Source organism: Amblyraja radiata, chromosome 9, assembly GCF_010909765.2.
Source record: "Amblyraja radiata isolate CabotCenter1 chromosome 9, sAmbRad1.1.pri, whole genome shotgun sequence".
NCBI lineage: Eukaryota > Metazoa > Chordata > Chondrichthyes > Rajiformes > Rajidae > Amblyraja > Amblyraja radiata.
Window position 1 is genome coordinate 14,313,131 of NC_045964.1, and position 16,744 is coordinate 14,329,874.

At 43.2% G+C, this 16,744-nt stretch overlaps 1 protein-coding gene across 1 annotated transcript in view; it reads right to left on the reverse strand.

Moving 5' to 3' along the window:
* The window catches only part of cdan1 (codanin 1), a 74,176-nt gene continuing 57,432 nt past the window's right edge, over positions 1-16,744 (reverse strand). Inside the window, exons 19-27 of the mRNA XM_033027796.1 lie at positions 14,946-15,095; positions 10,778-10,841; positions 8,889-8,967; positions 7,660-7,820; positions 6,194-6,301; positions 5,706-5,769; positions 3,349-3,542; positions 418-531; positions 1-297 (exon numbers count right to left, since the gene is read on the reverse strand). Of these exons, the coding sequence (XP_032883687.1) occupies positions 193-297; positions 418-531; positions 3,349-3,542; positions 5,706-5,769; positions 6,194-6,301; positions 7,660-7,820; positions 8,889-8,967; positions 10,778-10,841; positions 14,946-15,095 (1,039 nt within the window). The 3' untranslated portion in view covers positions 1-192. The remainder of the gene's footprint in view (positions 298-417; positions 532-3,348; positions 3,543-5,705; positions 5,770-6,193; positions 6,302-7,659; positions 7,821-8,888; positions 8,968-10,777; positions 10,842-14,945; positions 15,096-16,744) is intronic.

Here is a 16,744-nt window from a genome sequence, read left to right on the forward strand (position 1 = left end):
TTACACAATTAAAAAAGTGGTTCGTTTATTACCTAGTCCAATGTGAACTACAAAATATTCATTTGAATATTTGATTAAATTTACCAACTGATAACTTTTAATAAAATATACAAACAAATTACACATGAATTGTAAAATACTGTAAAAATAGACCACGTCTTTCCTCTTTCTATGTCAATCCAAGCCTGTGCTTTACTCAATATATCTTGACTCATTTGCCTTCTGTTCTTCCACTTTATCTGTTTTTGGCAGTTCTGAACACATTTTAAGTGCAGATTCTATCACACTTCTGAAATCCTGAAAGAAAGACATTTTAAAATTCAAGACTAGTTTTTTTTTACTAATACATAAATACTTTAGATTTTGCTAAGAGATGCCACTGAATCTCTGTATCTATTGTAAATCAAAATCTGTTACCTGGGGCCAGTGCAGTTGTGAAAGGTCTTTCCAGCAACGCTCTATCTCCACAGCTTTCATCAACCCCTGCATAATGAGACCGTGAAGCAGGAAGGAGAGCTTACTCCACTGTGACTAGAGGGAGAAGAAACTGGTAAAAAAAACTTTGAAAGAGAAACTGATTTTATTTGTACCAATATTTTTGTTCCTTGTTAAATATACAGAAATCGGCAAACCTGCTATCATTCTTCAGGGAACGGGGGTTCCCCTCCCCCACTATAGATGAGGCTCGCACCAAGGTCTCCTCCAAACCCCGTAACACTGCTCTCTCTCCCCATCCCCACACTCGCAACAAGGGCAGAGTCCCCCTGGTCCTCTCCTTTCACCCCACTAGCCGGCAAATACAACAAATAGACCTCCGTCAGTTTCGCCACCTCCAACGTGACCCCACATCTCCCCCCGTCTGCCTTCCGCAAAGACCGCTCCCTCCGCAACTCCCTTGTCAATTCTTCCCTTCCCTCCCGCTCCACCTCTTCCCCAGGCACTTTCCCTTGCAACCGCAAGAGATGCTACACCTGTCGCTTTACCTCCCTCCTCGACTCCATTCAAGGACCCAAGCAGTCGTTCCAGGTGCGACAGAGGTTCACCTGCACCTCGTCTATTGCATCCGCTGCTCTAGATGTCAGCTGATCTATATCGGTGAGACCAAGCATAGGCTTGGCGATCATTTAGCCGAACACCTCCGCTCGGTCTGCACTAACCAACCTGACCTCCCGGTGGCTCAGCACTTCAACTCCCCCTCCCATTCCGTATCCGACCTCTCTGTCCTGGGCCTCCTCCACGGCCAGAGTGAGCAACACTGGAAATTGGAGGAACAGCACCTCATATTCCGCTTGGGGAGTTTGCATCCTGGTGGTATGAACATTGATTTCTCACAATTCTGTTAACCCTTGCTGTCTCCTCCCCTTCCTACCTCAGCCCTCGGGCTCTCCTCCTTTTTCCTTTCTTCTCCCCAGCTCCCCCCACCCCCTATCAGTCTGAAGAAGGGTTTCGGCCTGAAACGTTGCCTATCTCCTTCGCTCCATAGATGCTGCTGCACCCGCTGAGTTTCTCCAGCATTTTTGCCTACCTGTTGCAATAGATTATGTTCTTCTCAAAAAAACAAACTTGAGTTGTCTGGCAGTAAGTACTACACCATTCTTCAGAAGCAGAAAGAAGACAAACAGGAACATAACAGATTGAAAAGTGTTCGTATGACCTTTTAAAATAGGTATCCGAGGCTTTTCAATAACCATACAATTAATTTCCTCTGAACCTTTGGATTCATCATAGTTTAATTCTAAAAGCAAGAATTGCTGGCCTTTGTTGTACAACTAGGAGATCACAGAGCTTTGCAATCCTTTTCAACATTCAATAACTCAATTTCCCCACCCTAAAGATCTTGATTCCTTTAAATATCCCCAAAGCTATTGATCTCAAGCAAGTTTGTGTATACACAACTGAACCTTCTAGAGCAATTTCTCATTCAAGTAAAAAAAACAATGAATGTGCCTCTCATTCTGCATAACATCCAGCTGTTTTCCTTCCAAACTGCTTGTTGTACCTACAGGTTAACTGAAATTCAGAACCTTAACTTGAGGACCAAACATGCGACCTTGAAACATAGAAAATGCAGTCACTAATCCCAAAGTGTTATCCACTGACATGTCCACCATCTGCCCAGTCTCATTGGCTGAGATATAGTATGTCTCAGCACCATATTGTCTCAAACAACCTTGTTGGGCACATTTAACAAATTGCGCCCCATCTAAAACCACATACATGAAGACAATCCCAGTTATATTTGGAATGTTCAAATCCTCACTCCTGTAACCATACTGCATTTAGATGTATCTGTTCCTCTAATCCCGGCTGGCTGTTTCTGCCACCTTCCTCTGAGTGGCTATCCCTCTACAACAATAAACAAGACCTGTTTAGGAGGGGAATGACCACAGAAGACCCCTGCACCACCTGCCAACAGTTCACACATTTCCTTTCTCTCTGTATGACCAACTGCTTCAATACACTATCTAGCACATTTTCCACATGGCTCTGCACAGTCTGACAGGAGCTGCAGCTGGACACACTTTCCATAGTATAGTTACCAGGAACATTGGAAGTTTTTTTCCCGAATTGGACCTGGGTTTTTATCCGGTTTTTTGCCTCCACCAGGAGATCACGCGGTTCTTGGGGTGGAGAGGGGTGATAGCGGTATGAAGGGGAGGGTAGTGTCTTGTGTTCTGTGTCTTGTGTCTACTGTTTGTGGGTAAGTGTGTCTGTTTAGTGTTCAGCCATGAGCGAATGGCGGTGCGGGCTCGACGGACCTGGTGGTCTACTCTCGCACCTACTTTCTATGTTTCTATGTTTCTATGTTTTCCCTGATCTCTCACCTTCCTGCAGGAGTAGTTTATCCCTGCCCTACCTTCCATGTCATTTATTCCCAGTCCCTTCTGCTAAGAAATGAAACTGAAGCCTAATGTCACAAAGCAAGAACCAATAAAAAAATTCTGACCTCATATGGAAAAAGTAGCATTTTCTGGATATTTTTGGTGCGACCTATACATACATAATTTGATTGAGGTTCACTCACTCCCTGCAGACAGTGTACCCTGAGGGAGAGAGCTAAATCTCTGCTTCAGGAACCCTGTAGAAAGAAAATGAAGTCTGTCTGTTTGATAGTAAACGCACATTTTGCCGTAATTATTCAGCAAAGTTTGGCCTTCACCAATATTTATAACTGAGCTTGGTCCAAATCCCGTAAAATCACATCCCTAATCCAATCAAAGAAGTGGTCACAATCCACGGACATAAGGAATAAGCCCACAAATATAATGAATACAATTGTTGATCAAATGAATAAAGACCACTCACAATGGGGCAAGTCATACTTAAAGAGCAGTCAACAAAGGTTACCTTTCGATTTCCTGTCCGCACTGTATAGGCAATGTTCTTCTCACTAAACATCAGCTGAAGGGGTACGCGAACACGGAAATCGTCCTTCCACAAAGCAAGGAGTAATGTGAGCAATTGGTGGACAGATGCATAATGAGAAGGTTCTTCCCTGTCATTCTCCTCAGGAGGATCAGATAATGGAACTTCCCCTGCAACTACAAAAAATAAGAGCATTCAGAAAATAGAACTATAGAACTGCAAATGCTGGTTTACAAATTCACCTGGGTGGATCTTAAGCTAACTAAACTTACGGATGACACTACCGCAGTGGGCCAGATATTAAATAATGGCAAGACGGAGTACAGGAAGGAGATTGAGAACCTCATAACCTGGTGTCAAGACAACAACTTTCTTCTCAATGTCAGCAAGAAAAAGGAAATAGTGATTGTCTTTAGGATGCGAAGCGATAAATATACACTGTCAGCGACGAAGTAGAGATGGTTGAAATCTGCAAGATTTTGGGAGTAAATATCACCAGCAATGTATTGTGGACTAGCCATATCCAAGCAATGGCCAAGAGCACACACCAATGCCTTTAGTTTAGTTTAATTACGGCACAGAAACAGGTCCTTTGGCCCAAAGAGTCCGCCCCAAACAGCAATCCCCGTACACTAGCACAATCCTACACACAATTTACAATATTTACCAAAGCCAAACTGACCTACAAACCTGTACGTCTTTGGAGTGTGGAAGGAAACCTGAGCACCCAGGAAAACCCATGCAGTCACAGGGAGAACATACAAACTCCATATGGAAAGCACCCCCAGCCAGGATCGAACCCAGGTCTCTGGCACTGTAAGGCAGCAACTCTACCACTGTGACAGGGTGCCCTCCGCTTCCTTAGAAAGCTTAGGAAATTCGGCATGTTCTTACAACTCTTACCAACTTTAATAGATGCGCCATAAAAAGCATTTTATTGGGATGCATCACAGCATGGTTTGGGATCCATCCAAGATCACAAAAAATTGCAGATTTTGCAGTGAATTGCAGGATTGTGGACACAGCCCAGACCATCACACAAACCAATCTTCCTTCCAATGACTCCATCTACACTTCATGCTGCCACAGCAAGTCCACCACATAATCAAGAACGAGTCTCATCCTGGTCACTCCCTCTTCTCCCCTCTCCCATCAGACAAGAGGTACAGAAGTGTGAAATCACATACCTCCAGTTTCTTCCCAGCTGTTATCTGGCAACTAAACCATCCTATCATTAACTGGAGAGCTGTCCGGACCTACCACTTACCTCTTTGGAGACCCTCGGACTATCTTTAATCAGTCTTTATCTTGCACTAAAATGTTATTCCCTTGACCCTGTATCTGGATAGCTCGACTGTAATCATGTATAGTCTTTCAGCTGATTGGATTGCACCCAACCAAAAGCATTTCACTGTATCTCGGTACACGTGACAATAAACTAAACTAAACTTGTAGAACAAGAGCAACGATCCTGCAAGTTCTCTGAAAACAAAGTATAAGATTTCACCTATGAACATGTAAAAAAAATTACCTTGTTTATTAAAGCGTATAGTCATAGTACCTCTCCAATTAGCCTCACAAACACTTAGAAGAAAGTCAAATACAGTAAGCAAAAAACAAAGTGCTGGAGGAACTAAGCGGGCCAGGCAGCATCTTTGGACTGAAATAGACAACGTTTTGGGTGGGGACCTTTTTAGTCTGAATTTCTCCAGCAATTTGGTTTTAATCGCTCAAGGTTACAGTCTCTTGTGTCTTCAAATATAGTGAGCTTCTGGTTCAATGACAAACACAATAAAAACTTTAGTCCTCAGACACATTTGTATGATCACATCACAGTTCAAAGTCCAGGCCAAGGCAGAAGCAGTTGCACCCAGACTGTCACTTACCTCCTGTCTGGTTAATTGAAGCATTATCCCAATGCTGCCGTTATCTTCGAGAAATATAAATCACAATCCCAAACCGCAAGTGAAGTCAAGTGGGAGGATGTTACCTGTGAACTTCCCAATATTTACCCGTCTTAAATAATCTTGAAACAAGTCTAATTTTTAATTGTGGGTTTCACTGTTGTGTAAATTGGCTACCATACTATACTGGTTGTGAAAAAGGGCAGAAATGCATCTCCAAAAATGCCCCAAAAATGGGACTGACACGTCATCAATCATATATTTCTCTTTAGTTGCATATCACTGATTTCACCAGCAAAATCAAAATTCCAGTAACTAATTCCAGTAACAACATTAACTACAAAACTAGCTTTGCATTAAAGTTTACACAAGGAGGTGGAAAACATACAGGACACTGGAAGAAAATAAACTTTTTCACTTTTACCAGTTGCTTACCTAATAAAGATGCGAGCTCCACGGTGTACTTGGCAAGGGCCTGTTCAATTACCGGACAGATGTACTGTAAGAAAAAAGGCTACAATCCATCACAAGGGCCATCTCTTCAGTGTTGAGCATCGGAATAAAGTGATGAACTTAGAATGTTAAGCCATTTGGAGATTTCCAAAATAGATCTTGGCAGCATCCATCCTCCTCACAAACACATCAGCAGACCTCCCCACTCTTTTCTCTCGTGTTCTTTTACCATCCTGACCAATTCTGCTCTGCCTATAGTCTCCTTTCTGACGATTGCCCAAAAGAGTTACAAGAAATCACTAAGTGCTTTGCTCCATGCTGACACTGACGGACTGATGACTCTTCACCCGTAACTCCCTCCCTTATTTTCAGAGAACACGTAAGTACCTATATTCCCTGTCATAGTGTGAATGGAAGGCAATTCACTGATTGCAAATTTAAAAGAATCTGCCCTTGAAAAACGTGCCTACCTGTCTACATTTCAGCGTTTGGCTTAATCTTCTTAATAAACTGTCAAGTTCCTGGTGGTCCACTGTTTCGTCCCTATTCCTGGGACCCAATGTTACACTCAGCAGCTCCTTTGAAAAGGACAAAAAACAATTAGGCTATGGGTGTTGAAAATTGAAAAAAATCATATCAGGATCATGAATTTATTTTCCCTATTAGACCAATGCATATTTGAAACTTCAAAGAGACCAGCACACAGGCTTTGATTAGTTGGGAAAATGTCTCAGGATTACAAGACTGAAGTTGTGATCCTCTTGTTCTTGGCCATTGCTGTCCACTCAGATTTTCCCATAGTACTCAGAAATATTCCAATCTCTTGGGTAGCTTTCATGCTTTGAACTCAAGCCAGTGAATCTCAGCAAAATTTATGCATGGAGAACGTTGCCTGTGACCCTAACCTTTGCCTTATTTCTAACTTAACACAGCATGACATCTGCCATCCCTAGACAGCCACCATAGTTACTCAGCTTTCCAGGACAAAGCTATAACATTTCTCAAGCATGAGTCCTGTTGAGAGCAAAACTCACAAAATGAGAATATTGAGACACTGGGGAGCATAAACAAGGAGACACAAGTATTTTCCTCCAAGGCGCATAAGGCTACATTACTGACCAGAGTGAAACATTAGGCAGTGAGAGCGCTCTGGCACATTTACTTTTCCGGTTCGAATCAGCACTCATCAAACAGTTCTCCTTTCCACAGCAGGTACACAAAAATGCTGGAGAAACTCAGCGGGTGCAGCAGCATCCATGGAGCGAAGGAAATAGGCAACGTTTCGGGCCGAAACCATTCTTCAGACTGAGTTTCTCCAGCATTTTTGTGTACCTTCGATTTTCTAGCATCTGCAGTTCCTTCTTAAACTCCTTTCCACAGCAGCCTGATCTGCTGTTTGTTTCCAATATCTGCAATTAACGCTATATGACTTTTTTTCAATCCTCTACTGCTTAATAAAATCAGTAGCCAACAGCAGGAATCCAAACCAGGGGCAAGCAATTCTAATCAATTAAAACTAATTAGGTCAATATATCGCAGATAGCTACTCCAATCACACATCACCAGGTAAATGAATATAAATTATACTCATAAAATAACACAAATAAAAATTCCATATGATATACTCAATTTATCAGGCTCCAATAGAAATGAAGATGGAAAAACTGCACACGTTTTGTTTGTTGTTAATCAACATTAACTTTTGCAGTATCCCTTCGTCTAAAGTCAATGGATATATTTTAAGGTAGAGATTGAGATTCTGAATTAGTAAGGGGTTATGGGGTGTCAGGGGTTATGGGGTGAAGGCAGGACAATGGGGTTGAGAAGGAAAGATAGATCAGCCATGATTGAATGGCAGAGCAGACTTGAAGGGCCGAATGGCCTTATTCTGCTCCGAGAACGTATGAACCACCTCATTAAGACTAATGGAACATACCTTAAACTCGCTGGCTACCTTGGAAGGAGAGGGTGCATTGTGTTTACAGTCCGGCGTGCAACCACCCGTTATTCCGGAAACCTCAGTTGCATTTGCCGATTGCACGGTTCGAGATTTCTTCAGTCTTTCAAAGCTGAGGGTCATTTCTTTCTTAATTAAAACTGATGACAAAACAGAAAGAGAGCCTGACGTAGAGAGCAAACCAATTGGCACTGCCACCGGATGCTGCAATTTAAGCAATGCACCAACATAACACACATTTGTTATTCAACAGCACCCGACAGTGATTGCTGCTGAGGCTACAGATTAAATCAAGGCATGTTTTCAATGTCCTTTGTTAGTTGTTATTGGTGCAGTCAATTAATGAGCTAATGTGCAGTAATTTAATGAATATGCTACTATTGAGACACAAGAGACTGTAGATGGTAGAACCTTGCGCAAAACACAAAGTGATGGAGTGACTCAGCATTAGTGGAGGGAGTGTTTAGTTTAAAGATATAGCATCAAAATAAGCCTTTTACCACATCAACTACTGATCACCCGTTCACACTAGTTCTACATTATCATTTTTGCACCCACTCCCTAGACACCAGGGGCAATTTTACAAAGATCAATTAACCAACAAACCCACACGTCTTTGGGATGTGGGAGGAAACAGGAGCACCTGGAGGAACCCACACGGTCACAGGGAGAATGTGTAAAATCCACACAGTTAACACTGGAGGTCAGGATCAAGCCTGGGTGTCTGGTGCTGTGAGACGGCAGCTTTACCAGCTGCCCCTTTCAATCTGAAGGCTTCTGATCCAAAACGTTGTCTGTCCATTCTCTCCACAGATGCTGCCTCACCTTCTGATTTCCTCCTGCACTTTCTGGTCAATATGCCAACATCATCGCTTCAAGTCAACATGTTAACATTATCACTTAATTGTGTAAACTTGTCAATCACATTGACGTGATAAATTGGGGGTCACTTTATCCGGCCCCCAATCCCAGCCAACACCATCTACCCCGAGCCTGGAGATTGTTCAGCAAAACCCTACCTCATCCATGCTGCCCCAAATATTAGTCAAACACCTTTGGGAGAGAAGAGGAGAATAGAGAGGCCGTGTTAGGTGGTAACGGGAGGTTAGAAGAGGGGGATAGGGAGACCGGTGGATGCAGGGTCAGTAGTGAATCCTCTCTGCCCCCACCCCCTCCCTTGGAGAAAGACCAGTTGTGCTCCACCGTACCTGTGATGTTGGTGGACAGCCACGTGCAGGCTTTCTCCGTTGCAAGGCGAGTTGCTATATCTTCTGCTGTCCTCAACACCTGCGTAGACAATGGCTGGTTCACAAAGGCAAAAGCAATAATGCAACCGACATACAGCAGTGAGCAATCAACAAGGGTTAGGGAGCAGATAGAGCTGGGGTGTGGGGAGTAAACCCGATGGTAGAAGGCATCCAAGTGAAAGAACATCTAACAGCCACTTGATATGGGAGAGCTGCCCCTCTGTTATCCTTTCACAAGAGACAAGCTGACAGGGCTGTAATCTCCCTCGAGGCTCAGTACGAGGGCGTAATGTTCCGAATAAATTGATGGGGAAATTCCAGAGTACAAATTATAACTAGTAAAGCTTTATAAATCAAAGTTCTTGACCTCCCCTGCCCACCGTCAGGAGCTTTATGGCTAACACTAGATGACCACCACGGGTGAGGATATGGCAGGGTCAGGAGAGATTTATAATGCTATGGGGCTGAGTTACAGGCAAAGACTACAATAACAAGTAAATTATTTCCCCTTTAGCAAAACACCAAAACCATGCATGTAGTTGCTCCCACCTAGCGCAATCAGTGGGAGCTAATGCTGCACAAATAAATTTGTGTTTATTGTGTGTTTTGTTGTTTATTATTATATGTATGACTGCAGGCAACAAAATTTTGTTCAGACCGAAAGGTCTGAATGACAAATAAAGGAATCTAATCTAATCTAATCAACCTCCTCCCTGTCTAATTCACTCTATAATGGCCTGTCCTGTGGACTGGGGAGTCTGCTTGCTCTCCATGCCACTCTCTACTTTCTCTTCAGAGTTAACTGTTAGCCATCCTGATAAAACTTCCTCCTGCTGCTACCGTGACCACAGCAATGTCAGTGTATTCTCATGGTCCGTCCCCCACTTCTCTGAGCATCTCATCGCATCCTTGAATAAAATTCTTGTTTGTTACCACCCACCTAAGTTTGCCAGCTGGATAGATTGTCAGAGGGGCTGCTGAGAGATTGTTTCCCAAGACTGAAAACTGGATCAAGAGATCAAAAACTCAGGATAAGACTTATGAGATAGGACAGATATAAAGAGATACTTATTTATGAGGAGGATAGTAAATGTTTGGAATTCTCAATCATGGGCACTCAGACATTGAGTGTTTCCAAGACTGAGATCAACAGGCTTCTCGACACTCAAGGGAATGGGAGCACAGAAACATAGGAAATAGGAGCAGAAGTAGGTCATTTGTCCCTAGGAACCTGCACCACCATTTAATCTGACCATGATTAATCACCCACATTCAGTTCCCTGTTCCTGCTTTCTTCCCTCATCCTTATCTTTCAAGTCCTCGGAACAATATCCAACTCCGTCTTGAATATATTTAATGATTCGGCTTCAACAGGGTATGGGGATAGGTTGGGAAATGGAGCGAGGCTATGAGTGGGGTTACATAGGGGTTTCAGAGCTTCCATTACATTTTCATATGCATATGCACGCTGATAAGATCCAATCTTACCTCGCCTCCACCCTTCCCAATTTTCTTCGCAGGAGTCTCTATACCATTCAACTATTCTGTTCTCGATAAAGATAAAATGCCTCCAACTAAAGCTAGGGAATATCAAGGCCAGCAACGTCACATTGCTTCACAAACTGCCCACTGGAAATGGACTTGTTGCCAGGTGCCAGATGACCTAGGGCTGATGAACAATGAATATCTCTCTGGTTTCAGACACACAATTTGTTGACCTTTGAACTGAAAACTTAGGAACTGCACATTATGTTGGCGTTGGTATCCTGTGGACCCGAGAAATGAAGTGTCCCCATCCTCCCACTCCAGGTAACACCACTCTCGGAGTGGAATTCAGTAGTTGAACAAACCGAGGCAGATGTCTCTCCTGGAAGCAGCACTTGAATTGCTTCAGGTCCCTTTCTGCTACAGAATCTGAAAAGTAAAATGAAGAAAATGAATATTACAGGCTGTTTCTGGGTAACGAATGGGTTCCGTTTTTACAACGTTTCTAAGTCAATTCGATAACCATCCCTCCACAGTAGTGTAATAAATGGCATCAAATCACATAGCACTGATACAAAAGAACAATTACGAAGAGTGAAGAGAGGGAGGAAACTATTTGCTGTTTATAAGAATGAACATATAAACGTACACCAGACTTTTGAATTTAAGGAAATTAGGGGAGCATATTCATACATGGAGGTATATATGAATAAGCTCCCATAATATCCTTAAATTCAAATTAACAATGATGGTGGTATGGATTCCGAACTGGCTTACTGATAGCAGACAGCGATGGAAGGATATCGTTCAGGCTGGAGGTCTGTGACTAAATCCGCATGGATCAGCAGTCGGACCTCTGTACCTCGGTACATGAGACAATAAACTAAACTACACTAAACCCTTAACGGCATTGATGTTTGGTTTCATTACATACATTTCTGTAACAGGAATGCAACTGTTGCTTTATCGCAGAACTACCTGTATCAGAAAATAGCTGAAGGAGAGCTGCAGTTTATTGACCGATGGATTGTAATTGATTATGCAACCACAAAGAAAATCAAAATACAATTCTGGGGAGAACAGCCTTGACACTGCTAATGTCTAAATTGCAAATCTTAGTCCCAGTTTCTTCATTCATGCATGCAAGTTCCCTTCTGGTATGAAGTTTTATGAAAGTTCTTTCCTTGCACTTTGTGTGAAGATGTTCAGTGCTTAACCTGCCTATTTATTGTTCTACTGTTTTGGATTTCCCTTCCCTGCCTAGAAGCGTTGGGTTTCTCCACAGTCCCTCACAGGGACTCCTTCCCCACACCTGCTCTGTATTTCTGTTTATCCATCACAAAGGTCTATCGGCACAAACCCTGTCTGTGATTCACAGTGACCTTGCATCAACTGGCATTTAAACCACTCCCACATGTCAGACTTGCCCAATATCAACTGCTCCTAACATTATAATTGACCATACTCCAATTTAGCACCTTCCTGCAAGGTATAGACTTATCCCTATTCAAACCAATCTTACCACTTATGGATTTGTGATCACTAGCCCCAGAATGCTCTTCCACTGAAACAACAGTCAGCTGGCCATGCTCATTTCCCAACACAAGGTCAAGTATGTTCTCTTCTCAGGTTGGACACACACTGTTTCAAGAAGCCCTCCTAGATACACCTAACAAATTCTTCCCTGTCTAAGCCTTTGACACTGAGCAGGCCTCAGTCAACATTGGGGAAGTCACCCATGAATACAATCCTGTTGCTTTGGCCTTTTTCGGTAATCTGTCTACAAATCAGTTTCTCTATCTCCCGCGTGCTGTTGGGGGTCTATCATACATTCCCATTACAGTACAAACACCTTTCTTATTTTTAAGTTCTACCCATTTCACCTCAGTGGACCACCTCTCCAATATGTCCTCTCTGAGTGCCACCACGCCAGTCTCTCTGATTAGGAAAGTAACTCCTGCACCTCTTTCCCCTTTCTCTCTATCACGTCTGAAACATCAAAACACTGTAACATTAGTTGCCAGTCGTGTTGTTCTCTCAACTACGTTTCCACAATGGCCACAACATCATGGTCCCATGTACCGATGCAAGCTCTAGGTTCATCTGCTTTCCCCACAATACTCATTGCATTGAAATAACCACACTTCAGCCAACCCATCAACGTCACCATATTCCTTCACTCTCCCTGCCTTCATTTGAGACTTACGGTCCTATCCTCTACCTTCCCATTACTCCTTTCAATTTTTGACCTACTACTTTAGTTTAAGCTCTCCTGAGTAGCACTAACAAACCTCCCTGCAAGGATATTGGTTCCTCTTCAGTCCAGGCGCAACCTGTCTCTCTTGTAAAGGCCATCTCTGCCGCAGAACAGATCCCAATGGTCTAAAAATGTGAAACCCTGCCCTGCATCAACATTTATATGTCCCATCTTCCTATTCCTACCCTCACTAGCAGGTGGCATTGGGAGAAACCTTGAGGTCTTGCTTTTTATTCTTTTGCTCCCGACATTCACTCCGCAGGAACATATCCTTTTCCCTATTTATGTTATTTGTGCCAACGTGCACAATGACTTCCGACTGCTCGCCCTTCCTGAGAATGTTCTACAGACATCCTGGGCCCTGGTGCCGGGGGGGGGGGGGGGCACAGAATCTACTGCCTGCTCCCTAACTAATGAGTCTCCTATCATTATGGTTCTGTCTGACTTTTCCTTTCCCCACTGTGCTTCAGAGCCAGGCTCCAGAGCCACATGCCTGACCGCTGCTCTGGTGGTTTTACCACCACTGGCCTACTCAACAGTATCCACAGTAGCAAACCTGTTGTCGACAGGAATGGTCCCAGCTGTAAGGTGAGAGGGGGAAAGTGTAATGGAGATGTACGGGGCAAGATTTTTTACTCAGAGAGTGGTGGGGGCTTGGAACACATTGCCAAAGGTGGGAGTGGAAGCAGATACAATTGTGGCGTTTAAGAGTCTTTTGTATAAGCAAATGGAAATGCAGGGAATAGAGGGATATAGATCATGTGCAGGCAGAAGAGATCAGTTCAGCTAGGGATTGTATTCGGCTCAAACATTATGGGCTGAAGTTCCTGTACTGTACTGTTTTATGTTCTATGTCCACAAGGAGCTGCAGCTGAACGCTCTATCTGCAGGTATAGTCAGTCCTCAAGGGCATTGGTAATCCCCCTGACTTCCAACAGGAGGAGCATCCACTATCCCACCTGTCATCTCCATTGCACCAAGACGGTAGTACACACAAAAATACACTAAATAGACCTCTACCGTAACCTGCCAAAACCCTCTGCTCAGCCATTTACCCTCAAACACGACATTTCACCGCAACACACAGCCTTTCTCCCAACATGGCCGCTCGCAATAGGCATGTCTCCGTGCATCTCGCAGTGCCAATCAAATGGCTGTTTTTTTAAGTCCCGCCTCTCACTTTTGAAAAAAACCTTTAGATTTTGCAACTACCAACTTTGTTCTCAATTTTTGAAGATAAAAAGAATAATAGATAATTGAATACCAGAAGACCAAAATCAGTTCCTGCATTAGACTGTAGTAAATTACAAAGAATCCGGAAGAAAACTCAAAACACCCAGCAGGTCAGGAAGCATCCAGGCAAAGATAAACAGTTAATGGTTCAGATGTGACGAAAGATCTTTAACCTGAAGTGCTACATCTGTTTATCATACCACGGATGCTACCTGACCTGCTGCATGTTTCCACATCATCTATTTTTTAGTTTTCCTTTATCTGCTGTTTATTTTAGTTTTCAGGAGATCTTTAGCTATCCAGCTGAACACATCATTAAAACTCCATCCCTCAGGGAAGAAGCAGGAAATTGGGCTTCACCTCACGTCTGATGGGCTGCATCATTGGATGCACCTCTGCATTTGTTTATAGAATCATACAACACAAGGTGTAATTGAGGCCATTGTGACTGCCCATCCAATTGGACTATTGTCTTGATCTTTTTTTCAGATCTCTGCAAATATTTAATTTAGTTTTATAGATACAGCGTGGAAACAGCCCCTTCAGCCTATCGAGTCCATGCTGACCTACTATTCCCTGTATACTAGTTCTATCCTACACTCTAGGATCAAATCATAGAAGCCAATTAACCTACAAACCTGCACGTCTTTGGGATGTGGGCGGAAACTGGAGCACCCAGAGAAAACCCATGCAGTCACAGGGAGAACGTACAAACTCCGTACTGGCATCTCCCGTAGTTAGGATCGATCCTGGGTCGCTGAAATGCAGCAGCTTTAGTGCTGCCACCCTATTCAAATCTACATCCAGTAATTTTGAAAGTTGTTACTGATTCCACTGTCTTTTTGGGCAATACTCTTCATCGTGCAACGAGAGAGCACTCGATGGAAGGATTGAGGTATATCCCATCAGCAACTAGGGTGCCCTCAGATGCCAATTTAGCTTGTTCTATGAAGTGATTAAACCTTCACCACAATTCCTCTTTCAAAGCAGGAAGGAGATTGGTTGCTCGACAAACATGCACAACAAATCTAACAGACACTTACTCTTTTCCTTTGGCCATTGACTGTCTGCCTTCTTCACAGAGCTGATGTGTTACAGCTTCAAGCAGTTTGGGGAGGTTAGACTCCTCGTCCTTCATTTCACTGTGTAGCTTTGCTGTCCCACGTCTGACCAACTCAGACACTAGCGTTGCCCTAGGAAACGGAGTAAAGGCCATCATTTAAAATTACTTTTACTGCTGTTTAACAAAATAAGGACAGCACCCAAAACATATCAACCTAGTCCTCTTATTTTTGTTGTGAAGTCATGTCCAAAGTGTGGTGGAGCATTGTGTCCTGACGGAATGCTGGAATAGAAACTTATAGCACAGAACCGGCCCTTTTTACTTCAATGCCAACTGTGATGCCAGATGATGTTACAATGATACAATTTATTTGTTGTCATTTGAACCTCATTGAGGTTCAAACAAAATTTGGTTTCTGCAGTCATACACACAAGAAAAAGAACCAACACACAACACAATTTACACAAACATCCATCACAGTGAATCTCCTCCTCACTGTGATGGAAGGCAAAGTCTTATCTCCTCCCCTGCACTCCTCATTCTCCTCCCGATGTCAGAGTCAAAGCCCCCGGCGGGCGATGGTAAGTAAATCCCGCGGCCATTAAAGCCGCGCCGGGCGATGCAAGGCCGCGCTCCGGCTCTTGGTGTTGGAGCCCCCAGCGGGCGCTAGCAAGTCCCGCGGCCATTTAAAGCCGCACCGGGCGATGTAAGGCCCTGCTCCAGGTAATTTTCAATTGTTGATCCAATGCTATGCCTTCTGTCCAGATAACTGCCCAAATCCCTTTTAAATGTTATAATATTATCTGTCTCCAGAACCATCTCTGACTATAAAACCGTCATCCTTTGTATCAAAAAAGTAACCCTCAGATCTCTTTCAAAATTTTCACCTTAATGCTACGTTCTTTACTTTTGGTTCCTCCTTCCCTGGGAAAAGATTCTAACTATTTATCCTGTCTCTGCCCCTTATAATTTTGTAAACCACTATCAGGTCACTCCTTAACATTTCAGTAAGAGTATGCCTTCTGTTCCTGCACTCTCTTTATTGTTCACACATCCTTCCTGTGGTGTGGTGACCAGAACTGTGCACACTTAGTAACCACTAAGGTTGCAACATGATGTCCCAGCTTTTCTAAGTAATATCTCAGCCTATGAAGACAAGTACACTAAATGATATCTTCACTATTCTATCACCCGTGTCACCACTTTAAGTGAGTTATGAACTTGCACCACAAGGTTCCTCGGTATATCAACACTCTTCAGATTCCTTCCATGTACTCTACATGCCCTGCCACAATTTGACCTCCCAAAATGTATTCCATCACACATGTCTGAACTTTCCAGCTGAGAGTTCTTTGCTTCAACTACATATAATAATACCGTACTCGGTTATACCGGACAATCGGCAATGACGGGCACCATTCCACCCCTCTTCCCCATGGTGCATTATATTGAAGGTTTACTGTATATTAATAAACCTGCAGGGCAGACGTGCAATTGTTAAATGCATTTAAGGTTGCATATTTTGGTGGGAAATACATGAGAGCAGAGATCTGGATACTGCATGTGCACATATCATTTACGATAGAGGTGCAAGCTTGCCAAAGCAAAACATTTTATTCCTCAAAGTGCAAACAGCCTGTGCAGTGGCTTCCCACAGATCATCCTACATCCTGGTTGCCTTTACATCAGATCTTTGCGATTCTGCCCTGACATGCTGTTGAGCAAACAGTTGATGCTGATTTATAAGGAATGTGAGTTATTATTAGCAAAAGAAACCTC